The sequence below is a fragment of the Centropristis striata genome, chromosome 12 (genome assembly GCF_030273125.1).
Source record: "Centropristis striata isolate RG_2023a ecotype Rhode Island chromosome 12, C.striata_1.0, whole genome shotgun sequence".
Taxonomy (NCBI): Eukaryota; Metazoa; Chordata; class Actinopteri; order Perciformes; family Serranidae; genus Centropristis; species Centropristis striata.
The window spans coordinates 23037934-23065921 of record NC_081528.1 but is presented as its reverse complement, the minus strand read 5'-3'; the positions used below and the strand labels follow the sequence as shown (position 1 = coordinate 23065921).

The following is a 27988-nucleotide window of genomic DNA, read 5'->3' as shown; positions in this document are numbered from 1 at the left end:
GTGTGGGGTGGATTAGCACTGGGTAGGTTCGGGGCGAAACTAGAGCATCAATCGGCACAGAAGACGAGGAAAAAAAGCTCAGCAAACATTAGATCGCCGTCGCACACCGCGACACCGTCCGCCCGTCTTTGGATCTCGCCGGACGGACATGCAATTTACAGGTATGTGGCAAATGTAGCGAAGGATGGAGCCGCAGCGCTGGAGATGAACGGGCTGGTGATGTGCGCTGGGTAGTGATGATGGCTGGAGACTGGAAGGCTGTTTTTTTCCCTTCCTCGCACCGTGCATCACTCCCTTTACTTATCTGTCCGTGCACGGTTGATATAAAAGGGTTGATCGCTGAGAAATCGTCTTCCGTGTGCCGGATGCAGCGTCCCGGTTTTTACGCGGATTATTCTGACACATGAATGGGATCCCCGTTAGCTTGCATCGGCATCGTAGCACACACTGAGATGGGTGGGGTGAGGAGAGGGTTCCTCTGTAGCAAGTGCACTGATGAACGATGGATCACGTATTTTCTCACCTGATAACGGCGTTTTTCGTCGTACAGAGAAAAGAGATGTCCGCTACGATAAGAAAGAGCCGATTTGATGCTTCAGCCGGCTCGATTTCACATCACCGCTTCTACTCTCTTTCATCTTTTTTTTTTTTTTTTTTTTAGTGTGTGTGCATTTTTTCTCTCCTGCATCGCCCACATTGACCCATTCGGCCAGCAGGGCACACCATGTAAATGCATTACAGCCGTTTCCACAGCCATGATGGCAGGCAGGCCTGTTACTGATGCTCAAATGACAGGTTCACCTACTTCCGTTTCACACTAATGTCTATACTCATCTTTCATCTCATCTCTCAGCTCCCCATTCGATCTCTTTTCGATCTTGTGATTATTATCTATCCATCCAGTCGCTCAGAATAGAAATATGAATGTGCTGCTGTTGCAGACACTGAGTAGTAAATCTGTATGCCAGCCCCTCACCAGCAAGCAGTGATGTAATGATAGGCTGCTGCTGCTAATACTCATCCATACTCAATCAAAAATCTGTAGCCTATAATAATCAATACCGTTTCAAGTCAATTCAGTCATATATATATATTCTATGTTCTATAATATGACACTGAATCACTACATTTTCAATATGTGCAGCATGTGACGCCCTATTTGCTCAGACTTGGTCTGGATTTGGAAACCTTCCATAAAAAATCTTAAATAGGGGAAAAAGGAAGAAAACCCATGGAAGAGATTCATACGAGGGATTCTTATTTAAAGGGACCGTTAACCCCTAACTCAAAAATACATATTTTCCTCTAGCCTGGAGTGCTGTTTATCAATCTAGATTGTTTTGGCAAGTGTTGGCCATGAGCACCACAATTGAAGTACCATACAGTTCTATTATATTGGAGAGAATGCAGACATCTCTGACTGATATCTCCACCACCCAACAACTCACACCAAAGCCATCTAGATTGATAAATACAATAAGTAAGAGGCAAAATCTGTATTTTTGATTTGAGGGTGAACTGTTGCTTTAAGAGTTCAGCAGACATTTGGCATAAGAGATTGTAGATGTCTAAATATTTGGTTGCTTATGGCAGAGGTTCTCAATATTTTTCAGCCAAGGACCCATTACAATATTGTAAAAGGAGTCGTCATATCATGATAGTTTAAACTAATGACTTGTCAGGGACCCCCACTGAATCATGTGGGCCCCCGGTCCCCACTGTGATAATCACTGACTTGAGTCAGGTTATTCCCCTCCGTGATATCACTATTGTATCCGGAGCGGAAAGAGAGAAATTGATTCATTGATAAACAGATTAGTAGAATATTATGAATCATAGATCAAGCAAACATGCCAAATATTCACTAGTTCCAGACTCTTATATATCTTATATAGACTCTTTTATACTCTTCTTTTCTCTGTTTTATATCATTGACGATGGAACATCTTTGGGTTTTGGCTTGTTGGTTGGATAAAAAAAACATTGGAAGTCTTTTTGTGATGGACATTTTGCACAGTTGCCCAGTAACCGTATCAACTTTTTAACCAGGCATCAACTTTTGTTGCTAAACTACATACATACTATATATGGTCGCCAATTTAGTAATTTTGAGTAATTTAACTGCACACACGAGTAAACGAACCAATCCATCTGTACATTAGCCTTGTAGTAATATATCAGGCCTATATCATACCATATTGCAATATAGCTATTGACTCATATGCAGTTATTAGTAATGTGCTCTTTTCAACTGACTGAATTTAGAGACAAAAACAGAAAGACATGTCTGTAGACACAAATAACCAACCGACCAACCAAGCAGCCAAAGAAAAGAGAAGTAAGGGTTAATAGTGTGGACAACCTATGGTGAACAGAAACCATTTATGTATCGCAAATCATCACTTTTTTTCCTTACATAAGTATGATCCTGCACGCTATCACAAGCCAAAAATCTATAAAGAAACTTGGATTAAAGATAATATTCTTTGAATTAAAAGGCTGGTGAGGTTAGCTTTGTTAACCATCCTCTCTAAGTGTCAAGCTTGGCCATGTGACCCAGGAATGTTTTTCTCCCTCAATTGCATATTCATGTGACGGACATTGTTGTTGGTGTAAAAGGAGAGTGTGACATCATGGGGATCATGAGACGACAGCAGTTTTGCGGCCTCGGTCTTTGAAATGACAATCAGCCTGTAGAATACCTCAGCCAGCCAGCCAGCGTCCTGCACGCTGTAGACTGCACAGATGTTGCTGGAACACACATGTGACTGGAGTGTGTGTGTGTGTGTGTGTGTGTGTGTGTGTGTCAGTGAATGTGTTGATCATGTGTGTGCGCGTGTCCAAAAGCTGAAAATTTCCTCCACGCTGATCGGATCTCATCTTATTGTGAGGGTGAATATATATTTCAAAACTAGCCTTAAGGGGAGATCCCATTGAGTTGTGTGACCCTGGAGTTGACACACTTTCTCTCACTCTGTCTTTCTCTCAGGCGTGATGTATTACACACACGCCTAGCAGCGAATACTGGGCATGCTCCTTTTCTACAAATGCTGCTCTTTGCTATTTTGGTACTTATCCTACTCTGCCTCATTCCCATTCTGCTTTTTAGTTGTAATATTTTGAGCACTTCCTCCAAAGCCCTTGGATCCTCATGGTTTAGTGCTGTCATGTGATCTGACCCAAGCTTGCCACGTATATTAGCTTTAGTTTTCATGTCAGATTGGCCAGAGGGAGTTTTGATATGCATCTTATTGGTGCTCAAGTCTAAACTACTGTATAGGATTTCTGACAAGAGTATCTTGTGTTGTTCCGGTGTAAACCAGGCCTATGGCTAGGTTACCAAGTGTCCAGAAGGGAATGAAGGGGCCCATTGCTTTGTAAAGATGCACACACACACACAAACACACACACCAACTGTTGAACATAGCCGGGTACAGGGTGGGAAAGTTTATTCAGCCAACCCAGGCTTCAGTCCCCGTCTGTATTACCAAGCACAGATGGGAATTTAGTAGCACTGAGCATGTTTGTCTGCCTGACAGGAGCCCTTGTAGCAAGCTGCATGTTTCATTTTCTATAAGCTGAACAGTTAAAAATAACCAGCTGAGTCTTCAAAGAATTAGAGTGTGTGAATCCAGGTTGTATGTCACAGCAGTGGAAAGACTACAACTGTCTTTTTTAAAAACTTAAGTATCACAAGATGTCGGGCTGGGGACCAATCGTCGACACTTTTAGGAACCAACCGAATTGCTTCGGTACTATCGAGTATCAAAAACTGCCTCGTTATTCGATGCCCAGTGTCAGTACGTAGGGGGTGAATCTCATCAGTCAGCCAATAAGCATGCAGCATGCTTGTACCAACATCTATTAATGTTGACGATTGGGTGTTTAATGCTGGTTAGATTACGTTTGTGCAGAGACGGGGGTTCATGTATGTGTTGACAAGAGTATTCAGGTGTAAAAGAAACGATGATAAAGATTTGTACCGCTAAAATGGATTTTATAAAACTGGTATCAAAAAAGGCATTGTTTAGGAACAAGTATCAGAGTCAAGGTATCGGTAGTGGTATCAACGGTTGGGTTTAAGTCTTCAGCACTGAACACTAGTATCATTTCAAATCTGCAGGCCTTTTACTTACTCATCTTAATACATGCAGACACTATGTATGAATATTTGTCACATCTTCAATGTAACTTAGATGATTGAGCAGAAAAAAAAGGATTCTTCAAAGAACTACAACCCTACCGCATGTGGTGGTACTATGGGCTGCATTGAAAATGGAAAAAAACCTATAGAACTGACAATATAAATTATGCATATAATGACAGAACATGAGAGAGACGACATATATTTAACATGAGAATCCAACAAACCTCTATCAAGAATAATTAACCGCATAACCATCTCTATGTGACTGGCCTGTTCTGTTCTGATACACTGAAGTGTCGCTAACTGAAGTGTCATTACAAGTCTGATGACTCAGCCTTCTGTCTTTATTCTGGCCTAAAGACTGGTGGTCTACCTCATGCAAATATAACCTCTGTATATGTTAACTATGGCTACAATGTGATGAGACAGGAAGCTCCACCCCTGTGTGATCATATACACACAGCGTTGGTGTGCCAGTGCATGATCAACAATGTGTCTTAGTCAATCTATGTAGGCGTTGACGTGTTTTGTAAGTAATGTAAGAAGACTCATTGTGATCAAGTTTAGAGAAAGACCATTAGAAACCTAATCTTTTGAAAGTGCATAATTGGCTTTACATTCAGAGATTTGTCAGCATGCAGCAAACATGTGTTGACTGTGTTTAGATGTTTTATTTTGTTTGAAAGTAGGTAGATTTACCCATCTGGCTGATTCCCAGGACAAATAAAAAGTTATACCGTTCAATGCTAAAGTACTGAATATAAAATGACCGTATCCGTTTACAATTTTACAACTTGATGCAACTCTTTACATTCTGTTACTGCACCCTTTTTGTCTATCTATGGCAAGTAGAATAGAGACAGCCACGTTCAGTTTAATCTGCCTCTTTTCTCTTTGCTGTTTGGCCCCTGGCCCTCTCAGCTCGAAAGTAACTGTGCTGTCTCTGGCTGTGAATATTAAGCTGATTATCGGCCCTGTCAGCCCTGTCTGCCAGGTCAGACGTAAAACACACAGTTCTGAGAGGCACATGATATACGGGCGGGGGCATGCACACACTTCTTTTGCCGGGCTGGTGTTTTATAATGAGGAAGACAGCATTGTAATGGCTGTCTTGTTTCAAGGGGGTCTCGTCATTTATTCCAAGGATGGAGTAAATGACAAACTATCAACTTGCCTAAAGCTTCTGTGAAAAACACATTTCCTGTGGGTCCACTGCCATACCAAGACAGCACATTTTGTGTTTGTCAAATGCCAGACTGTTCTCTGCCTCTCTCAGATCAATGAGATTTCCAGGTCTTGGCATTTCAAGAATTATACGCTTCAAAAATGCCTCTAGTCAAATGAAAAGGTAAAACGGAAACAGCGAGGGGCCTCTGCTGTTCCCCTGGGTGCTAGTCTGAAATTGACACACTAGGAGAGGATACAGGTGCAGGGTGAACACACAGGCGCACTGCACCACAGGGCCCAAACAGGGTTTCATAAGAGGAAGTGAAGTCTAGACACGTCATGAGAAAACGGAGTGAGTGAAAAGATCATCATTGCATCATATGACTCCTGTATAAATAACAATATGTCACCTTCCTCATTTGCTTGTTTTGTATTTTATTTAACAACTTCTAACCTTTCCCTTACCTCTCACTGTGAGTGGAAGAAGCTGGGCATTTCAACCATTTATCCATTACTTTTACTATTTATTTTGACCATTTTTTCATAACTTTTAGCTATTGCATCTGTTTATCCTATACTGTAAGCTATCTAGGCTATTTCAACTATTTATTTGTTACAATTCGCTATTTCAGTCATTTTCCTATTACATTTAGCAAGCTATTTCAACCATTTATTTATTAATTTTAGCTAACTATATAGCTTATTATCTCAATGCTTGACCCATGACTTTTAGCTAAGTATTTCAACCACTTTCCACTGATGAAATGGAGATGGAGAAAATGAAATTGTTCTTAAAAGACTAAAATATCCATGACTTTTAGTTATCTTTGTCACTATTCATCCATTACTTTTAGCTAACTATATAGCTAACTATTAAAATGATTGACCCAGTACTTTTAGCTTAGTATTTCAAACATTTATCCATTACTTTTAGCTTCAATTTAGCTAATTCCAAACATCTATTACTTTCAGCTAACTATTTCAACCACTTTCCAATACTTTTTTACTAAAAATGTAACAAACTGTTCCAAACAGACTAAATGTATCAATGAATTCATGCGCTCAGATGGCACTAGGGATGGGGGGGATATGCCCCCCCCCCCCCCCCCCCCCCAGATTCAAAGTGATCCAGATCCGCCCCCCCCCCACACACACTTTCAGCGACAAACATCGCCGGTAAAACAGAGGAATTATGTTCCGTTAGTTAGATTATTTACATTGCATAGCACATAGAGAGTCCAGTGGCTAATGGTGCGTTCAGGGTCTACGCGAATGTCAGAATTTTTGACATCGTTCCGAGCTCCAAATTCTGACTTTCAGTGTAAATTAAGCACACCATGAGTCGTTACAGTAAGAATGTGTTAGACCCGCCTTCAAAATAAATCAAACACATGTAGCTTTCAAAATAAGAGCACATGGATGTGTTAGCAGAGTCCACCACAGAATTTACAAGAAAACTGTCAAAATATGATGCCTTAAATAAAACATAGAAGAATCCGTATTCTCCTTTTACAATAACTCATTCAAATATGCAATGATTAAGATGGAATAGTGGAATTACAAAGTGTGAGAGGCACCAAATTTAGGCTTTTAGGGCAAAAATGTTCTCCAGGGGAGCATGCCTCGGACCCCCCTACTGTGTTTGGGTCCCCCCATCATAGTCTCAGAAAATCCTGACAGACAAGAAAATTTCCCTGCAGTATATTCAGGGTATTGAAAGGAGGAGAGATGTTTTTAGGTCCTTCATTGAGTCAGCTTCAAGTCAGTAAATTTGTTTGGCTGCACTGGGAATTTCATGTACAAACTTCTTTTTAGTTATGTAAATATGTTGGTTGTTGTTTACACTACAGTCCATTTAATTTTTTTAAAATAAAATATATTATATTAAGGCATTGAGTTGAAATCATTTGCTGACAGCTTTGTCCCCCTAGTACACAAATCTCATCTGCACCTCTGCATGAATTATCTTTTTAACCATTCATCCATTACTTTTAGCTAACTATACAGCTAACTATCACAATGATTGACCCAGTACTTTAAGCTAAGTATTTCAACCATTTATCCATTACTTTTAGCTTCAATTTAGCTGATTCCAACTATCTATCTATTACTTTTAAGTATTTAGCTAATTATCTGAATTATTTTTTACATTACTTTTAGCTAACTATTTCAACCACTTTCCAATTACGTTTTACTAACAATTTAGCTAACTATTTTCGAACAGACTAAAAGTGTCTTTTGTCTGACTTTTAGTTGTCTATTTAACTATCTATCCCTTACTTTTAGCTAACTGTATAGCTAACTATTTCAATGATTGACCCAGTACTTAAAGCTGACTATTTCAACCACTTTCCATATACTTTTTTACTTAAAATGTAACTAACTGTTCTTAACAGACTAAAAGTATCTTTTTAACCATCCATCCCTTACTTTTAACTAACTTTATAGCTAACTATCTCAGTGATTGAAGCAGTACTTTTAATAGAGAAATTGTTTCTGTTGACGTTGACACATCATCTGGGCAGAAGTATTTTCTTGTGTGGTGTCCAAACTGTGTACTAAACTATTGTGTAATTGGTCAGAAATTTGAATTTGACGTGTGCTGCAGTGGGAGGGTCCTATGAGGAGTTCTGCACTTGAGGTTCTCGTGAAGTATGAAATTTCCTGGCCAGAACTGACTTTGTTCTCGTTTTTGAGACCTTGAGTGGCAAGAACAAATTTCTTGTTCTTGTGGAGTATCTATTAGCCTTTACTTTCAGCTGACCTTACTTTTTTAACTAACTATCTGGACAATTTCGCATTACCTTTTAATGAATATTTAAATAATTTTCCATTACCTTTAGCTAACGATTAAACAAACTATTTTAAGATTATCCATGTTTTTGCTATCTGTTTTACCGGTTCCAGCTTTTCTGCTCTCTTGCCAATTGTTTTTCATGCATTCATAGTTTGTTTGTTTTTTTTTTTTGTTTTTTTTTAACTTAATCATATTTTCTATATCATATCTATGACACAATATTACCATGTACCCTCTAACTGCAGAATTACCCCTTGGGATACAAATACCCCTGGTTGCATGTTCAGTCGCATTTTGCATCAGGTGACTTTCTGTAATTGAGCTTCTTCTGCAAATCATATATCCTCACAATCACTATCACTTTCTGTTTCTCTCAGACTGGGGTGTTGTGTGAGTGACGCCTTGTTACCATGACGACCCACGTGACCCTGGAGGATGCCCTGTCCAATGTGGACCTGCTGGAGGAGCTGCCCCTCCCGGACCAGCAGCCATGCATCGAACCCCCTCCCTCCTCCATCATGTACCAGGTACACACACTCACACACACACACACACACACACACACACCCTGTGTCACTTCCTTCCACCATCATCCCAAGCTGCTCAGACATTTTTTAATGTACCCCTTTGACTCTGTTCTCCCTCCCTCTGCAGGCTAATTTTGACACCAACTTTGAAGACAGGAATGCATTTGTGACTGGCATCGCCCGTTATATAGAGCAAGCCACAGTCCACTCCAGCATGGTGAGAAATGTGCTCCAGTTTGAAAAAACGACTAACATGCCGTGGCTTGTATTGGTTTTTATTTCTGATTGGTTGAATCAATTTTTGTTGTCCATTTTGAATAGTTGCTGTTCCCCTTTCAGTGAACACAAAGCTGGCTGTGGGAAGCAGCCTCACTCCCTTAAAGAGAGCCTTGTTTTTGTGAATTGATTATCATTTGTCTCTTTTGTTAGGATTTGGCTAGGCTGTGGCTGGCACACACACACACATGCACACTCTTATAGAAACACTCTTCCCTCACACACTGGTGAATCAGGCAGGCAATGGACCACTAAACCTCTTTCCCCTGATGGTGAGTGAGTGGAGAGTGTGATTTGACTGGCAAAGAGGGGAAGTAGCGCTTTATTTAACCTCATTTAATCAGGAAGTCCCATTGAGGTTGAAGCCGGTCTATTTGAGGACACTCCTCTCTTTAGCTAGGGTGATTGAAAAATCTGTCTCACCTTCTTCTGAATGGAAGAAAATGTTCCCCTGCTAAAATATTTATCCAGCCCCATTCATCCCGGAATATGTGACTCGTCTGGGACATTAGTGCTGTCAAGTTCCTTTGCAGAATTTCCTTTTAGAAACATACACAAATTAAACAAGTAAGAGACTCGAGGAATTAAGGCTCTTTGCTGGTTGTTTGCTGTAACTGTGCATTAAGAATAAATTATGTTTTATTTTGGCAATTTGTGCAGAATGAGATGCTGGAGGAAGGACATGAGTATGCTGTGATGCTTTACACTTGGAGAAGCTGCTCCAGAGCCATTCCCCAGGTAACACACACACACACACACACACACACACACACACACACACACACACACTTAATAAGATACTTTATCTCTTACTATTTATTGCATCCCTGTCGAATTTTCTTTTTCCTTCCTCTTCCTCTTTCCTTTGTGATTGGATCTTGCACAGCAGACTGCGAAATGTTTGTGACTTGAATTTCTATTAAAGCTGTGTTTGTTCAATCTGCAAGTTCCTACACACACACATACAAACACACACACAACACCCAGAAAACAGACAAACCTCATGGGACCATGTAACTATGGCAGAGGTGTGTGTGTGACTGTGTCTCTTACTGAACCTGACGTCATTTGCACAGAATAAGAAGCTCAGCTGTTTAAAATAAATCTGAGATCACCCTGGGTGACTTCATTATTGCACAAAATGTTATTTACCCAGTTTGGACAGTTACACAACTTACACATGCAAGAAATAGTTAGCCCGCTACTAGTTGGTGTTTAGTAAAGAGAATAAATACTCTATTGACAACTAAGCAGTGGTGGGAAAAGTATTCAGATCCCTAATACTAGTATTAATACCTCACTGTGAAATGACTCCACTACAACTAAAAGTCCTGCATTCAAAACTTACTGAAGTAAAAATACAAAAGAATCAGCATCAAAATGTACTTAAAGTATCAAAAGTAAAAGTATTCATTATGCAGAATGGACCCACTCAGATTGTTTTATATATATATTCTAAATATATTATTACATTATTTGTATTGATGCTTTATTTAAGCAGTTTTTTTTACAATTTTGTAAAGATAGGGCTCATTTAATTACTTAATAAACTGTAAAAAGATTTAATTAAAAAAAAAAGTCTAATCACTTTAAATTGATCATTTTATGTTAAATCTCGACCTGAAAAGTAACCAAAGCTGTCAGCTAAATGTAGTGGAGTAAAAAGTATAGAGTTACATAAATGGAAATACAAGTAAAATACAAGAACCTCAAAATTAAACTTAAGTACAGTACTTGAGTAAATGTACTTAGTTACTTTCTGTAACTGCAACTAAGTATGTTTTTTGGATCACATTTACTGGCAAAAAAAAAAATATTTGCTTATACTAGTTGGACTGAACTAATGCTGCAAAATCAAGCTGTATGATGGCTCCCTCCTGTGTTTACTAGGTGAAATGCAACGAGCAGCCCAACAGAGTGGAGATTTATGAGAAAACAGTGGAGGTGTTAGAACCTGAAGTGACCAAGCTCATGAAGTTCATGTACTTCCAGGTAAGATTCACCTGCATGACAGTCTCTTTTTTTGATTAACTGAACTGAAAAGGTCAAGTTGTACTTTTTAAAAAATGTTATTCGAACATTTTCTTATACCCTGTTTCCTTTGTCTCGACAGCGGAAAGCCATAGAACGCTTCTGTAGCGAAGTGAAGCGTCTGTGTCACGCTGAGAGAAGGAAGGACTTTGTGTCCGAGGCGTACCTGCTCACTCTGGGCAAATTTATCAACATGTTTGCAGTGCTGGATGAACTGAAGAACATGAAGTGTAGCGTTAAGAATGATCACTCTGCCTACAAAAGGTAGTGAGCCATAACAGAAGAAATCCTCGTCCTGATATTGAGTGGTTTCATTAGAGCTAAGCTAACATTTCTCTCCTCCTCTACCTCCAGGGCAGCTCAATTCCTGAGGAAGATGGCCGACCCTCAGTCCATCCAGGAGTCCCAGAACCTCTCCATGTTTTTAGCCAACCACAACAGGATCACCCAGGTTGGTGTGAAGACTCTAGACTGCCTTTTAAGCATTTGGTGTCACACAGTTTTACGTTTTTATTCAAGGCTGCTTTTCCAGTATTTTTGTTAAAAAAAAAAAAAGCCTTTTGATTGAAAGGTGGCAAATATTTAGTCACTAATAACACAGAATTTCAGTAACCTTCTAATCTTATATTCCAGGAAATGACTACCTAGTCAAGTCAAGCGGATGAATGACTCACATTTGTACTTTCCAAAGAAAACATGACAGGTTGAGCAGTCTGAATGATGGAGCAATTTAGCTATTAACCTTAACATTAACATTTGACCAGTGGAACAACCTTCATTAACGCACGCATTTGCTCTTTACATCGAGATAATGATTGCTCGGCATCACCTGACTAATTCATATTAGTCTGGAGTCTCTCAGTTTATTTTTGATATTCAAGGGCATTACCAAAGAGCACAGACCGGAAAGCAGTGCAAGTCTGAGTGCTGCTTGGTTTCTTTTTCAAGCAGGAAACAAAATAGTATCCCAATTGAAAACTCTCAAACTACAGCTAAACAGAACACTAAAGGCATTTTCACAACCCAAAGTTTAGTCTGTTTTAGTCAAACTCTGGTGCGGTTAAATCCTTATTGAGGTTCATTTGGTTGCGTACGGACCAAAACAACCAGTCAGAGAGGGTTTTGGTCCGTTTCCAAACAGACCCTAGTGCGGTTTGATTGCACTGTGAACGTAATCCGACCAGAATCCAACCCAAATGAAGGAACTGAACCAAAACGCTGTGGATTATGGGCTACCTGCGCAGGCATTTTGTGAGATGTACACAGATAAAAGCATCAAGATGAAATCTGTGTCTTTCAGTTTTACTCTGTAGGCTACCACTCAGCTGAAGCTAATTTGATATTGCAGAATTATCAACATATCGCCCAAAATAGCAGACCGTGGTAGGAGCGCATAAAGGCTCGCCTTCTCTGATTTTTACAGCTGTTTGATCTGTCAGCATGTTGTAAATAATAGATCAACATATTATTGACGACCCGGAGCCTCAACAAGAGCTCGTTCTGAGGATTTCTCTCAGAAATGGAGGCCGGTATAGTTAAAGAAACACTGAAAAAAAAATTGATTTGCCCGTCCAAGTTTGACAGTTGAATCTGAGTTTCTTGAACCTGATGGGGAGCACTGGACACCAGTCAATTGTATCAGACCCCATGTGAGACTTTGTGATTGCCGTTCATGGCCAGAACTGGTGGACATCTGTGTGAATGAGAGGGGGGCTAGATGCATATGCAAGAGCAGAAGTCGGCAGATAAAGATGACAAAGAAAGAAGAAGAAAACAAGACTATTTGTAGGATTGATTTGTGTGTGACTGTATAACCTGGCTGTTCATTTAAAACTTAAATGAGCACATTCCAGTGACACTTGACCAGTTAAATGCTGAACATAATTGAGCAGAATTAAAAGACTGCATGCGTCAAAAATGTAGAATTTGTAATTACTAAAAGCCCATTCATTGCACAAGGAAAACACTGCAAATTCTCTTAACAGTTGGATCCTTTCTGACTGCATTAAAGATTATCTTTTTACCTTTTTGTTGATCTGCTAGTGCAGTGTCCATGAAATTGAGCCCATTAGGATCAGGCTGATTGCTTGGCCTCCATTATCGCTGCTTTCTCAAGAACCGCTCATCCAAACAACTTAGCAGATGACACTGTCATTGTTGTTTTCCCTCAGTACTGGAGTGTGTGCATCATAATGCATCTGCTTCCATTTTAATGTTTTATGTGAAGGTGACCTGTTGTTCCATCTCTCTTTGTGTGCAGTGCCTGCACCAACAGTTGGAGGTGATTCCTGGCTACGAGGAGCTTTTGGCAGACATTGTCAACATCTGTGTCGACTATTATGAGAACAAGATGTATTTGACACCCAGTGAGAAACACATGCTGCTTAAGGTACGTGCATCTTTTCCCGCTGCCAACCTATAACAGTCAATAATGTGATGTTTCGCTGGCTGCATGTCCTTCGCTGCTGTGAAACAAACCACCTCTGTGTGTGTGTGTGCGTGTGTGTGTGTGTGTGTGTGTCAGGTGATGGGCTTTGGTCTGTACCTGATGGATGGAAACGTGAGTAATATCTATAAACTCGATGCCAAAAAGAGGATCAACCTGAGCAAGATTGACAAGTTCTTCAAAGTAAGGCTTTCGCATCTTCACCATCTCTTTTATCCAGACTTGCATTTGTCTGCATGACATGAGTGTGACCCATTTTTTCTTGCATTTTTTTTAAGCTTCAAGTGGTGCCACTATTTGGAGACATGCAAATAGAGTTGTCGCGCTACATTGAGACAAGTGCCCACTACGAAGAAAACAAGTCCAAGTAAGAGGACATGTGTTGCCATCTTTATACTTAGTGTACAGAAAAAAGCTCTCAACCACAAAACCAGCAATTCTTGACCCCTGCGCCATCTGCTCCCGCCCACCCCCAACCCTCCATCTTCTCCATTTCGTGCCCAGGTGGACGTGCACCCAGAGCAGCATCTCGCCACAGTACAACCTGTGCGAGCAGATGGTGCAGATCAGGGAGGACCACATCCGCTTCATCTCGGAGCTGGCTCGCTACAGCAACAGCGAGGTGGTGACGGGCTCGGGCCTGGACAGCCAGAAGTCTGACGAGGAGTACAGAGAGCTGTTCGACCTGGCTCTGAGGGGTCTGCAGCTGCTGTCCAAGTGGAGCACGCACGTCATGGAAGTTGTGAGTAAAGCGAGGGATGGATTGTGTTTGGGCTTAGGTGAGGAATTTGTGAAGCGGATATTATGCGTGGGTTTAGGCATGAAACGTTTGTTTCGCCATTGATCCTTGCAGCTTGGATCTATTTATAGCTCTCCTTGTCTCTTTCAGTACTCGTGGAAGCTGGTCCATCCCACGGATAAATTCTGTAACAAGGACTGTCCAGGGACAGCGGAGGAGTATGAACGAGCCACGCGATACAATTACACCAGTGAGGAGAAATTTGCTCTGGTGGAGGTCATTGCCATGATCAAAGGGCTGCAGGTAAAACACTGGTGACTTTGTCTCTCCATAAATGAATGAATATGCAGCTTATTTTGTCAGAAAATAGAATCAAAGATTAGAAGCTATCCACCAAAAATCTTGATCTTGACGAATCTTCGAAAGTAAAATAAAACTACTTCGACACACTACTGTACTTAAGTACAATTTCAAGGTACTTGTAGTTTACTCATTGTTATATTACTTTATACTACAGTCCACTGCATTTCAGAGGGAAATATTGCACTTTTTACTTCACTACATTTATTTGGCAGCTGTAGTTTCTGTACTAATAAGAGTTTTTCACACAAAACATACAAAGACTTTATAATATAGTTTAAAAATATATATATATACATATAAATTAAACTATTTAATAGTACAATACAAGTACAGCTGAAACAATTAGTCCATTAAAATGTAATAATATATTAAATAATAGAATTGCAAGGACATTTTTCTATATATAATATTTTAAGTAATTTACATACTTTTACTTTAAAAAATACATTTTCAATGCAGGACTTAACGTAACGTAGCATTTTTACAGTGTGGAGTTATTATGTTTATGTAAGTTAATGAGATGATCAATACTGCTCTCATGGGTGTTCATTGAATATGAAGCTTGAGCCTTAAGCCGGATATGTTAACTTAGCATAAATACTGTAAAAAAAGGAAAGCGCAAGCATGGCTCCTTCTATTCTTAGATTATTGATCTTTCAGTAATATAGGTATGTATGTGGTGGCGCTTCTATGTCCTACAATATCTGGAGGGCATATTTAACGGACAGATATGAGAGTGGTATTGGGCTTCATATCTAACTCAAATGTCAAATAAGGTTTTTAATAAAGAGCTGATAGCCGGTAGCCTTTACAATCAAGATGACATTAATAATCATAATGCTGTGTCATGAACTGTGAAGGTTCTGATGGGCCGAATGGAGTCGGTGTTTAACCAGGCCATCAGGAATACCATCTACGCAGCGCTGCAGGACTTTGCCCAGATGACTCTTAGAGAGCCTCTGCGCCAGGCTGTACGCAAGAAGAAGAACGTCCTCATTAGGTACACACACACACACACACACACACACACACACACACATTCTTGTACTTCTATCTTTATGAGGGCCATCATTGGAATAGTAAATTCCCTAGCAAGGTGATAATAGTTTGGGATTTTTCATTAGTTTTAGTTTTAATTTTCATTATGAATTTTTGTTTTCAAGTTTAGTTAGTTTTTATTAGTTTTTAGAGTGAGTTTGCTAGTTTTGGTCTAGTTTTTATTAGTTTTAGTGTTTAGTGTTTCCTTTGTCTTATCCATCTTCATTATGTATGGATAAAGTTGACAAAAACGAAAACAAAAGACATTTTCACTATAATTTTAGTTAGTTTTGTAACCACACAATACAGTTTCAGTTAATCATTATCCTGCTAACTCTAACCCTATCATTGTCATGTAACCTTTAACCCTTAAACAAAGTCTGAAATCTCAAAAAACCTTTAAAGGAGTGAGGACCGGCCGAAATGTCCTCATTTTGCAAAAATGTCCTCACTATGTTGGTTAAAAACGTGTTCCGGTCCTCAATATGTAGGAAATACAAGAACACATACACACACACACACACACACACACACACACACACACACACACATCCTTGTACTTCTATCTTTGTGAGGGCCCTCATTGGAATAGTGAATTCCCTAGCCCCTTAACCTAGTCCCCAGTCCTCACTATGTAGGAAGTACAAGAACACACACACACACACACACACACACACACACACACACACACACACACACACACACACACACATACACACACACAATGATGATCTGAATAAACTTAAACTTAATCTTTTGGCTTTTGCTTTTTTCAAGACCACAAGCACTTACATATATGTATTCCTGATTTATTCGTCTTAGTGTACTTCAGGCCATTCGAAAGACTGTTTGTGACTGGGATGGGGCGAGGGAACCTCCAAATGACCCCTGCCTGAGGGGGGAGAAGGACCCGAAAGGTGGATTTGACATCAAAGTACCACGCAGGGCTGTCGGTCCCTCCAGCACACAGGTAAGACAGGAACACAGATGAGGGTGCTCAGGGAAAGAAGCCAAAACAATATGTGGTTGGGTCTGAATGTAAAAAAAATATTTCATTGAAAACATTCCCATCTGTACAATGTTCTGAACTGGTTATTACCTTCACACACCTTCTGACCTACTGAGTTACTGAATGTTTGTTACTACACACATTAAAATGCAGTTGCAACAATTTAAGATACTTTTGAATTCTACTGTTAGTGTTTCGCTTGTCTTTAAGCAAGGCTTTTATTTTGAAGGTGAAACATGATTTTCCCATCAATCTCTGCTGCAAAAATGTTTCTGTTGAATTCCGTTGTCAAGTATAATCAGTAAATGCCAGCCATTTGTGATAATGTGGTGGGAAATGATTAATAATGGTTAATTTCATTTCCTCCTGAAACTTGCTATGAGTAATGTTTTTATCTTTATATCTTTGCCTTTCCTCTGCAGCTGTACATGGTGCGCACCATGCTGGAATCATTGATAGCAGATAAGAGCGGGTCCAAGAAGACTCTCCGCAGCAGTCTGGATGGACCCATAGTGGTGGCCATAGAGGACTTCCACAAACAATCCTTCTTTTTCACACACCTGCTCAACTTCAGCGGTGAGTAGAAACTCTCAGCAAAGACTGCAAGCAAACTAAAATGGCAAAAACGGCATTGCAATGCCTTTAGATCTGTAGGCATTTGAAGTAATACATTTGTTCTCTCCCTGCTGGTGTCCAGAGGCCCTGCAGCAGTGCTGTGACCTGTCCCAGCTGTGGTTCAGAGAGTTTTTCCTGGAGCTGACCATGGGTCGCAGAATCCAGTTCCCCATTGAGATGTCCATGCCCTGGATCCTCACCGACCACATCCTGGAGACCAAGGAGCCCTCCATGATGGAGTAAGACAAAACTTCCATTGACGAACGCACATTATGATTGAGAAAACATGCATTATAATAATATACCATTCTCCCTCCTCCAGATATGTGCTGTATCCTCTAGACTTGTATAACGACAGCGGCTACTATGCTCTCACCAAGTTCAAGAAGCAGTTCCTTTATGATGAAATCGAGGCAGAGGTAAGCTCTTATTGCTGTTCAAAAGAAACAATCCTTCTCTTTAGAGTGCCTTCATTATGTTTGCTTTTTTGTTTCAGGTAAACCTCTGCTTCGATCAGTTTGTCTACAAGCTAGCAGATCAGATATTTGCCTACTACAAAGCAATGGCTGGAAGGTAGGAGAACTGACTACTGCATGCATTTGAAGATATTGACAGATATTGTAGCAATTTTCACAAAATTTACTAAATCACATGTGTTTCACAGTGTCCTCCTAGACAAACGCTTCAGAGCAGAGTGTAAAAACTACGGCGTGATCATCCCGTACCCTCCATCAAACCGCTATGAGACGCTGCTCAAACAGAGACACGTACAGGTACTTGAAATAACCTTGATGGTAAAACATTTTTACACTTTATTTGTGTGTTTTACTGTATTTCTTAACCATTCCTCCTGTGTCTTGCTACAGCTGCTAGGTCGCTCTATTGACCTGAACCGACTGATCACTCAGAGGATCTCAGCAGCCATGTACAAGTCCCTGGACCACGCCATCAGCCGCTTTGAGAGCGAGGACCTCACTTCCATAGTGGTAAGATTACACACAAAACTAACGTATATCCTCATTGAATCCGCCGTATTCTCATACAAATCCCGTGTCCCTCCTCGACAGGAGTTGGAGTGGCTGCTGGAGATCAACAGACTAACCCACCGGCTCCTGTGCAAGCACATGACCCTGGACAGCTTCGACGCCATGTTCCGCGAGGCCAACCACAACGTCTCCGCTCCCTACGGACGAATCACGCTCCACGTCTTCTGGGAGCTCAACTTCGATTTCCTCCCCAATTACTGCTACAACGGATCCACGAACCGGTCAGTTTGACTGTGTTTGTCGCATTGAGTGTGTGAAAGAAATGGACATAGCTTTCCTTGCATTCTTTCTAATGGCCAGTAGGGTTGTCTTCACTGGCTGCACAAAGATGTCAGACTGTATAGAAGTCTATGAGAAAATTACCCTACTTCTTACCTGATTTGTTACCTCAGTAACATTTTCCCAATGACTTTATGGTCTAAATCACTAGTTTTTCAAGTCTTGAAGACAGCATGATGTTCATCTAGAGTAAAATAAATGATTGTTCCTGACCCTGCTGAATTGGTAAACTATCTCTCATCCAAATATCATCTCTTTTGCTTCCAAAAAACCAAGATGGCAATGGCCAAAATGTCAAACACAGGGTTTCAAAACAGTCACTAATGGTGGTGATGTCAGGGTGACATAGCCCACTTCTTTTGTAAAGTCTGTGGTTTGAAGAGGTACAATATTTACAACATTACAACATTTAACAGCCTTTTTTCTTTGGGTTTTAAACCATTTTTTTTGTATTCAGCTTTGTACGTACAGCCATCCCATTCACCCAGGAGCCTCAAAGAGACAAGCCAGCCAATGTGCAGCCTTACTACCTGTATGGGTCCAAGGTATGGTGCCACTGATGACTTAAATTTGATATGACAGTTAGGATTTTTCTCAAATCTTTTAGCAGTATGTGAACGAGGAAACCCATCCTCCCACTGTGTCAGACTAACACAGCTTCTGTATCCTGTCTCTTCCTCTCTTCTCAGCCTCTGAACATTGCCTACTCCCACATATACAGCTCCTACAGAAACTTTGTTGGCCCGCCCCACTTCAAGACCATCTGCCGTCTCCTTGGTTACCAAGGCATTGCTGTGGTGATGGAGGAGCTGCTTAAGATTGTCAAGAGCCTGGTATTTATCTTCCTTTTCCATAGAAATCCCTATGACATGTTTCCTTCCTCAGTGTGCTGGATTCTTAAAGTGATTTCTTTTCATTCTCTCTTTGTGTCCTCTCCTCCCCATGCCTGCTGTGTGCTTTCTCTCTTCCTTATCATTTTACAGTTACAGGGCACCATCCTGCAGTATGTAAAAACTCTGATAGAAGTCATGCCCAAGATCTGCCGCCTTCCGCGCCACGAGTATGGCTCCCCAGGTGAGCTTACAGTCTCTGCTGTAAAGGTGAACAGAGTGCAAGCAGAGTTGCATCAGCAGAATTTACGGTATAAATTTTCATGCCATTTCGGTTGTAATGCGTTATATTTATAACATTTAGATTAATTGAAGAGTGGGAGACATATTAAGGACAGAACCACATTTAGAAATTAGTCTAAAATATAAACCCTATTTTAGTTACCATGTTTTTATGCAATTTGGTCTTTTGTTATTCCTCCATGGTGGTGACAGGATGTTCTGACCTCACAAAGTACGTTTTTGGACAAAAAAAATTAATTCAGTAATTATGACAGAGTTCCACACAGATGCTTAATTAGATTAAATGAAGTGATGATTTCTGTTCATTATTCAACACCATAACTCAGGAGCAGAAAGGGCGATTGGGACCATATTTTTCATTTGGTTGGCAGTGTTTCCTCTAAGTTTTTTTTTTTTTCAGCAGTGGGGCTAAAGGGTTATTTGTCCCCCAGATGTCCCCCATGTGTGAATATCAATCAGCAATTTAGAAAGTTAAAAAAATGACACTGGACTGCAAAACAAGATTTAGAACCAGGGTTTCCCACAAGATTTTGTAAGACTATGATGGTGGGACCTGAACAAAGTAGGGGGGTCCAGGGACATGGTCCCCCAGAGAACATTTTTGCTCTAAAAGTCTAAATTTGGTGCCTCTTGCACTTTCTAATGCCACTAATCCATCTTAATCGAGGCATATTTTAATGAATTATTGTAAATGAGAATAAGGGTTCTGCTGTTTAATTTAAGGCATCATATTTTGACAGTCTTCATTTTGACAATTGTTCTCTAAATTATGTGGTGGACTATGTTAACACATCCATGTGCTCTTATTTTGAAAGCTACATGTGTTTTATTTTTTTTATTTATTTTAAAGGTGTTCTTACCGTAACTATTAGTAAATACATGCACCGAGAAAACAAGTGGAGGCTGACTGACCGCAGTGTGCTTTGTTCTCTATCAGAAACGTTAGCTAGCCATTCGCTTTAACAGGCCGTCTAACCTCACTCAGGAACTTGAATGCTACAGAGTACTCGCGCTGTTGCGATTGTTATGACATCTCCATTCGCCCGCGGCAAGAGATCGGAAGACTGTCCGGTGGAGCCTCCCGCTGTGGTCACTGCTACAGAGATAAAAAAACAAAAACGATCCCCTATTCTGAAGTAGTGGTGTGCATAATTTAATACTAAATTAATATAGCGGAAACCCTGGGTTGGATTCCCAAGTGGTGACAGTAATCATGGGTGCCCACATTGAAACAGTGGTGTAGATCTTGTGTGCTGTCACATTGAAGATGTGTGTGAATAATCTCTAGAAGTTGTAGCTTCTTTGTAGCAACATTCATATTTGGTTGACTTGTTTTTTGAACCAGAATGTAAACATGTTCGTTTTTGCTGTAAAGTTGGGCATTTTATCATAGGGGCCAATGGGGATTGACTCACTTTCGCCCCTGAGTGGCCACTCGAGGAACTGTATGTAGGCTTAATTTTTCACTCCTGGGGGTTGCTGTTAAGCAGAGGACAACCAGCACAAAGCTGAAAATCTATTTTATTTCTTGTTTGCTACATTCAGTACATTTCCGTGCATACCATGCACTTCTATTTCCATTTTAATAGTAGCTCCATCCTCCTCCTTGTTAACCACTCTAGTGTTTTGTGCCTCTTTGAGTGCAGCATTACTGGAATAAGATATAACTTGGAGCAGCAGTTAAAACATTTGCAGGCTGCACTCAGGCAGCAGAAGAAAATGCTGACAACATATAAACCACTACATCAACAAGAATCAAACAGCCAGCGCTGTAAAGCAGTTAGGAGCGGTGTAAATGAGGTTGGAATAGGTGGTATAATTTAATATAAATAAATCATATACAGAAAGAGTAATGTATAATCTGTTCGTCAGCATGCAGTAGAGAAATATAATTAAGGACAGAAATGCTATACATTTTAGATCAGGCATACTAAAGTTAACCTTAAATGTACTTTACTTTACTTTTCTTTTCTTTTGCTTCTCTTTGTACTCCATGACCTGCCTTTGTGTATTTTGGCAGGATCTGTGTGTGCAGATTAGAGGCCAGTCAGATGGGATATCCCAATGAGAAGGGTTTAGTAATCTGTAGATTACTGATGTTCTGTACCCTGAGTTCTGTACCTGGCTTACTGCCTTTGATCTTACTTTCAGCAGTTAATGATCCTCCGGTGCTCCACTGTGAGGGCCTGATGCTCGGACCAAATGTCAGGTCAGGTCAGAGCAGCCAAGACAGACCGGCTGACATGGTCCTGGTAGCAATAGATTATCAATAATCCAGTAAGGGCTTGGCGGACGTTTACTGCTTGGCTGTACGTTTCTGCCACAGCGGGAATAAAACGGTGTTAATATAACAGGTTTTGTTTGAACATAAGATGGATTTAGCCAGGTTTCATGGCTGTGTTTTTCCGTCTCTGCCATCCCAGGTATCTTGGAGTTCTTCCACCATCAGCTCAAGGATATCATTGAGTATGCTGAGCTGAAGACAGATGTCTTCCAGAGCTTAAGGGAAGTGGGAAATGCCATCCTCTTCTGCCTGCTCATCGAGCAAGCTCTGGTAAGACATTTTCTTCTTCAAACTATATGCTATTCCTGTACTTTTTTGCCAAATTACTTGTCTCCCTTTATTCCATTGTCAACCCTTGTGGTCTCTGAGCATGCTCAGTGCTCAGGGTCCGTCGTTGTCTTAACTGCTATGTATTTGTGTGGGTGACCAATAACCTGGGAGCCTGAAGCTTTCTGCACAATTTTCCAATGTTGCTTCACATCCAAAATTAAATATGATGCGCAGAAATTGTCAGGCCCCCAGTCTTCCTGCCCCCAAGAATGTTTGATCTTTGATGTTTTTTTTTCTGAAATACAACTCTATTTTTCATTACACGCTGGCAACTACCACAGGTGGTAAGGATTTAGGTTTTATCTTTGGTACCAGAGTAACACAGAGACGGAATGCCTTTTTTCTCTTTTATCTCTTGTTGGTTTCGGGCTGCTGTGTTTCTGTTTATTGTTTTTCTACTATAATAGTTTGGCATGCACACTTTCACCTCCAGTCAGCCATGGAAGCAAAGGGACTGAGGCAAATCTAATGTCTTTTTTTATCTGCCATAAATTAGGTAAAACTATTGCTTTTAACAAAAAAATCTTTAAATATTTTTATTTGAAGACATTTGAACAAGACAATGTAATAAGTAAAAAATTAATAAAAGGCATTTGTCTGCTTTATGTCCTTGTCTTCCATGGTAGAGGAGATAATAGCACATTTCTGGTTGCTTGTTGCTACAGTCTTGTGCTTAACTCTGCACTTCTTCCTCCTCACACTCTTCTGGCTCTGGGGCTGTCTACATAACACTACTCAGCTCTCTCTCTTTCTACCATTTCTGTCTGACTGCACTAACATATGTGTGTATCGGGTGTTTGGGTGTGTGTGGGTTTGAACTTCATGTAAGTGTATGCATGCTTTCATCTTGACTAACACCACCTTAACAACCACTTGGTGAATAATAACCTCACACCACTAACACACTGACATTTTATGCAGAAGGATTAGAGTTTATTAAGATGTAAAGCTTGACCTCTTGCTGCTAAACCTGATTCGATGGGATGTCGTACTTAGAGTGTGACAAATGTATAATCCTGCTAATATTGGCCTGTAATCATAGCTTGATAAATAATTCCTTGTGATAAACACAAGCACACACTCATTCAGTTATCTCCTTGTCTGCATGAGCTTCATAAGTGTTGAGTTAATCCATCAGAATACTACTGCAGCTTTGAACTCATGGCAGCTTTCTCATAACTTTAAGCTTTAATTTGATCATTCTTACCAGTAACATTTTGATACTAGTGAGATCCTAGTGTTGAGGAGTTGATTCTTCAAAATCAACATGACCTCATGGCTGCCTGCATGCTCTATAAAGGTGTCCATGAGGCAAAAATGAGTGGTGTTGTGAATTAAAATAACCCTTTATTGCATTGTGCTTTAATCTTAGTCCCAGGAGGAAGTGTGTGACCTGCTTCATGCCGCCCCCTTCCAGAACATTCTGCCCAGAGTCTATATCAAAGGTACACACGTCCTACTGCATCCCGTCCAGCACCCGTTGATTTATGTCATCTGTACCGTTTGTTAATTCCCCTCCTTGTGGTCGTATGTTACATAGAGGGAGAGCGTCTGGAGGTGAGGATGAAAAGGCTGGAGGCGAAGTACGCCCCTCTTCACCTTGTGCCTCTAATTGAGAGGTTGGGAACCCCACAGGTGAGTTCAGCATCACTGTGTCTTTACAACCCCTAGTTACTTTTTCTACCAGTATTATGAATGTTTCATGGATAAATTCGATAAATTGACATGAAATATTATAATTGTTTGGGTGGTATTATGTTAAGCATGTTGTGTTTGTCTATACTTGGGACTTGGATGCAGATCAGATCACATTTTATGACAAATTAATGCAGAAAACTAGGTAATTTCAAAGGGTTCACATACTTTTTCTTGCGACTGTAAATAGAAACAGAATGCCTCAAGTTTCCCAGTGTAAGCATTATATATCTTGTGTTTGTACATTCAACTGAATGTGGGTTGCAAAGGATTTGCAAGTCATGGCATTCTGTTATTACAACATTTTTCACAGCATCCTAACTTTTTTGGAATCGGGGTTGTAAAAGCCCAACAAAGGATCAAATGTGTCGTTCTCTGTTAACCTTCTAATACTTGATCAAAAATGTTATCTTGAAAAAAAGGTCACATACTGTAAGTGGCATTTCCATGTCTTGTATAAAAAAGGTCTGAGTGCTATGAAAAATACTGTGAAAGTAACAAAACACTCAAAGGGAAAGATCCCGTCTTCAGAATCTGTGCCTCTAAACGAGCTGCCAGGACTTCTGTCAGGTTGTGATTTCACAGCAATACTGTATAAAGGTAGAAAGTGCTGTGACAGTGCAGTTACAGTCATTCCCCAGATGCAATGATGGTGCAGAAGTGCTGAGAGCGTAGATGTGAAAAAACCTGGAAACACTGACCAATCAGGGCAGACTGGGCTTTTCAGGAGGTGGCCTTAAAGAGACAGGCGCTAAAACGAAGCATGTCAGACACAGGTATATTCAGACATGCAGTATGAGAAAAGTCATGTGCTTTTGAACATTAAAGCATGTAAACATGTTCTAATAGAAACCAAAAATACACAAAAAGTAGAAATGAGCATAATATACCCCTCTTTTCAATACTGATAATAAAGCATCATGGCTGTTCTTTCTACCAGCAAATTGCCATTGCCCGTGAGGGGGACCTGCTGACCAAAGAGCGTTTATGCTGCGGCCTTTCCATGTTCGAGGTCATTCTGACGCGCATCCGCAGCTTCCTGCAGGACGGGGTGTGGCGCGGGCCTCCGCCCACCAACGGGGTGATGCATGTGGATGAGTGTATGGAGTTCCACCGCCTGTGGAGTGCCATGCAGTTTGTCTACTGCATCCCTGTGGGCACACACGAGTTCACAGCGGAGTAAGTGGCACCTGGCTGATTTGTGTACAGTAGGAGTGCGTTTGCAGAAGTATAGTGTTTTCCTTTTCTTTTCCAGCTGTCAACCACTTCTGCAGCAAAATGTCAAAATAAGTAACTCAACACTCTTGCATGTTGGTTTGCCAATATGGAATACAAATACTCTGTAAACAAAAATGGGGCATTTATTGACTGTCCTGGCTTTATTCCTCAAGGAATTTGTGTAATTTTTCAGTGAAAATTCTGGCAAAAAAATCTAATTCTGCAAAAGGTTTTAATCATAAGTTAAAAAAAGTTGAAAAGGGTGGCATGTGTAGAAAGAGCACATATTATAAAGCTGAGGAGAGTCAGACTTTTTCAGCACATCTTGATGTTCCTTTTGCTTCTTCTGAATTAGGCTTCCTATCATGCTGTCACTTATGGCGTGGCTTTATTTCAGTAGGAGAAATAAAAAATTAATGAGGGGAGTTGAGGCACTTGTTTGTGGATACACTTGGATCAGAAGAGACAAGATACTGAGACATAAATTATGTAATCTTGTCACGTCTTGAATATATTTTAGGTTTTGTAAACGCGCACTGAATTGTATTTTATTGTGCTGAAATTTCTTAATGTGTTTAAGACTAGCGCCTCACTTTAATTGACACATAACTCTTGCCTCGTGGTATACGTGTCTTGCCTTCTAGGCAGTGCTTCGGGGACGGTCTGAACTGGGCTGGCTGTGCCATCATTGTGCTGTTGGGACAGCAGCGTCGCTTTGACCTCTTTGACTTCTGCTACCACCTGCTCAAAGTCCAAAGACAGGACGGCAAGGATGAGATCATCAAAAATGTGGTAGGTATACTTTTGTCCGCTGCATCAATCACGTGCATCAACACATATACGTCCTGATGTCCCGACTCACTCCTTTCCTATTCTGTTTTCCTCGACAGCCCCTGAAGAAGATGGCAGACCGCATTAGGAAGTACCAGATCCTCAACAATGAGATCTTTGCCATCCTCAACAAGTACATGAAGGCAGTGGAGACGGACAGTTCCACTGTGGAGCACGTTCGCTGTTTCCAGCCTCCTATACACCAATCCCTGGCTACCACCTGTTGAAATAGACCTTTCACACATAATGCACACACACACACCCAACACACATAGCTGTGATACTAATTTCTGCCTCTCCCTGGTCTCATAGACATATAGAGTACCATGATGGCTTTAAGAATCCAAAGACAAATCCTCTCAAACTGTTCCTCCATCTAAAATGTGGCTGTCTTTGAATTCTTGAACCCTAGAAGCGGACCAGGTCGGAGGTGGAAGTGTATATTCACACCTTTTTCTTTTTTCTTTTACTATCTGTGTGGCTCTTACTCAGACTCATGCATGCCTTCTCTTATTCCTTCTGCTGCACACCTGTGGATAGGACCACTCATACAAATGCCAAAAGAGAATCTCTATTCTAGTTTGAAGTCCCAGCCACTTGGGACTCATGAACGCCTTTCACAATTTGCAATCAAGAGCTGAGACAAAAGTAAATCTAACAATGTTTAAATAACAGACTAAATGATGCAACGAAATAACTAATTTTCTAAGTTATATAAAGATTGTTTATTATGGTGCTCCATAGTGCTACTACAGCTACTAACCGTACTAGCTCAGGCACCAGTACACCTGTGCTACCATAATGCGTATTATAGCCCAAACCTGTTTATCGTGATACATTTCAAACTCTTCGCTCATTTGTATAATAATCTGGTCTGCCCTTGTTCATGGTACACAGTGTCTATCATGATGCATTTAAATACTTCTTCACCTGCTTGCTTTCAAAGGAATGAAGGTACATCGCATTCTTGATTTGCTTTTATTTATCTCACACACACCCAATTCTGATTTTCTTGCTTCCTCCTGACGCATTTTATTCGGTACCAGTTCCACTGTAAATTTCACTGTTGAACTAAGTGAAGTGTTGAGTGTTGTAATTGTTCTTGTTTTTAATTATTAATATTTTAATTTACACATCCTTGGTATACTTGCCTCTCTACTACTGGCTGGAAACCTCATCATCTCTCTTTTGTCTGTTGGAAAGATTTTTTATATTCTGTACATGAATACAGTGACATTATTTACAATTTGGGAAAAAAGACACATCTTCATCTGGGTAAATGTGTTTGCTTTTTCAAGGGTAAAGAAAAAAACAAAAGAAACAAGATTAGAAAATACCTCTAGGTTGTATAAAGACAGTGCTGTACTAGATTAACCTGTTCTGAGTGTGAATGGATGATGTTGGTCTGGCAGACCTGAAATACTCTGCACATAAAGGAAAAAAACATAACTAAAATGTCAGTTATAATTAAAGGGCAGTTTCCTAAATATAGTCAGTATTTACTATTGTTGGACTTTTGCTTTAGATTTAGCAGTGTTATCAAAATATGCAAAATTTGTCCCTATTTTTTTTCATATGAAGGAAAAACAAATTAATTATTAAGAAGTAACCCTCTCCAAACTGCCCTGTGGTCTTTTTCTGCTCCGTTTTGAATGAACAAACTTTCTTTTGTAACTCCAGTGTCTTTTTATCATATTTATTCAACTCCGACGTATTGTTCATTTAAAGGTTAATCTAGTAAAAATGAAGGTACCAATGTATCATCTCAAAACCTTAGCATGGCAAGTGTAATTTATTGTCATCAATGGCTCCATTTGTGACATGAGGCTTTGTTTATGATATTGTTGTACAAGTGACCATGTTTTGAAGTACAAAAAAGTGGAGAAAAAGAATATAAACTGTACAACAATGGTCCTGCAAAGGATTTGAAATTATGTTGTATTTCCATGAAATAAAAAATGTTTAACTGAACAAATGAAGTTGTGTTTACAATGTTGGTTTTAGCTTCAAGTGCTTG

General features: G+C 40.2%; 1 protein-coding gene across 3 annotated transcripts; it reads left to right on the top strand.

The window, feature by feature from the left end:
- The first annotated feature begins 3 nt into the window (after positions 1-3).
- On the top strand, positions 4-27946 carry cyfip2 (cytoplasmic FMR1 interacting protein 2). 3 transcript variants are annotated; one of them, XM_059345978.1, is made up of 30 exons: positions 4-161; positions 8489-8638; positions 8766-8855; positions 9575-9652; positions 10805-10906; positions 11028-11209; positions 11300-11396; positions 13206-13334; positions 13470-13574; positions 13670-13758; positions 13896-14133; positions 14281-14433; positions 15354-15493; positions 16354-16501; positions 16963-17116; positions 17238-17394; positions 17478-17574; positions 17652-17728; positions 17820-17928; positions 18022-18141; positions 18223-18422; positions 18938-19025; positions 19170-19313; positions 19464-19554; positions 22037-22167; positions 23600-23672; positions 23768-23862; positions 24863-25101; positions 25785-25932; positions 26031-27946. In XM_059345978.1, the coding sequence occupies exons 2-30, from the start codon at positions 8522-8524 to the stop codon at positions 26196-26198; spliced, it is 3759 nt and encodes a 1252-aa protein (XP_059201961.1). In that variant the 5' UTR covers positions 4-161; positions 8489-8521; the 3' UTR covers positions 26199-27946. The 3 variants fall into 3 exon arrangements, with proteins under 3 accessions (XP_059201961.1, XP_059201963.1, XP_059201962.1); XM_059345979.1 differs by lacking the exons at positions 4-161; positions 8489-8638; positions 8766-8855 and having other exon boundaries at positions 9600-9627; positions 22037-22169; positions 23599-23672; XM_059345980.1 differs by lacking the exons at positions 23600-23672; positions 23768-23862; positions 24863-25101; positions 25785-25932; positions 26031-27946 and adding an exon at positions 22509-23333.
- Positions 27947-27988: the final 42 nt, after the last annotated feature.

What these genes read in the sequence shown, in the direction of transcription:
- cyfip2 (XM_059345978.1), top strand. Translation starts at nt 8,522, where the DNA reads ATGACGACCCACGTGACCCTGGAGGATGCCCTGTCCAATGTGGACCTG. An exon ending in CCACAGTCCACTCCAGCATG is followed by an intron (nt 8,856 to 9,574) that starts GTGAGAAATGTG and finishes CAATTTGTGCAG; the next exon opens with AATGAGATGCTGGAGGAAGG. An exon ending in GCTCCAGAGCCATTCCCCAG is followed by an intron (nt 9,653 to 10,804) that starts GTAACACACACA and finishes TGTGTTTACTAG; the next exon opens with GTGAAATGCAACGAGCAGCC.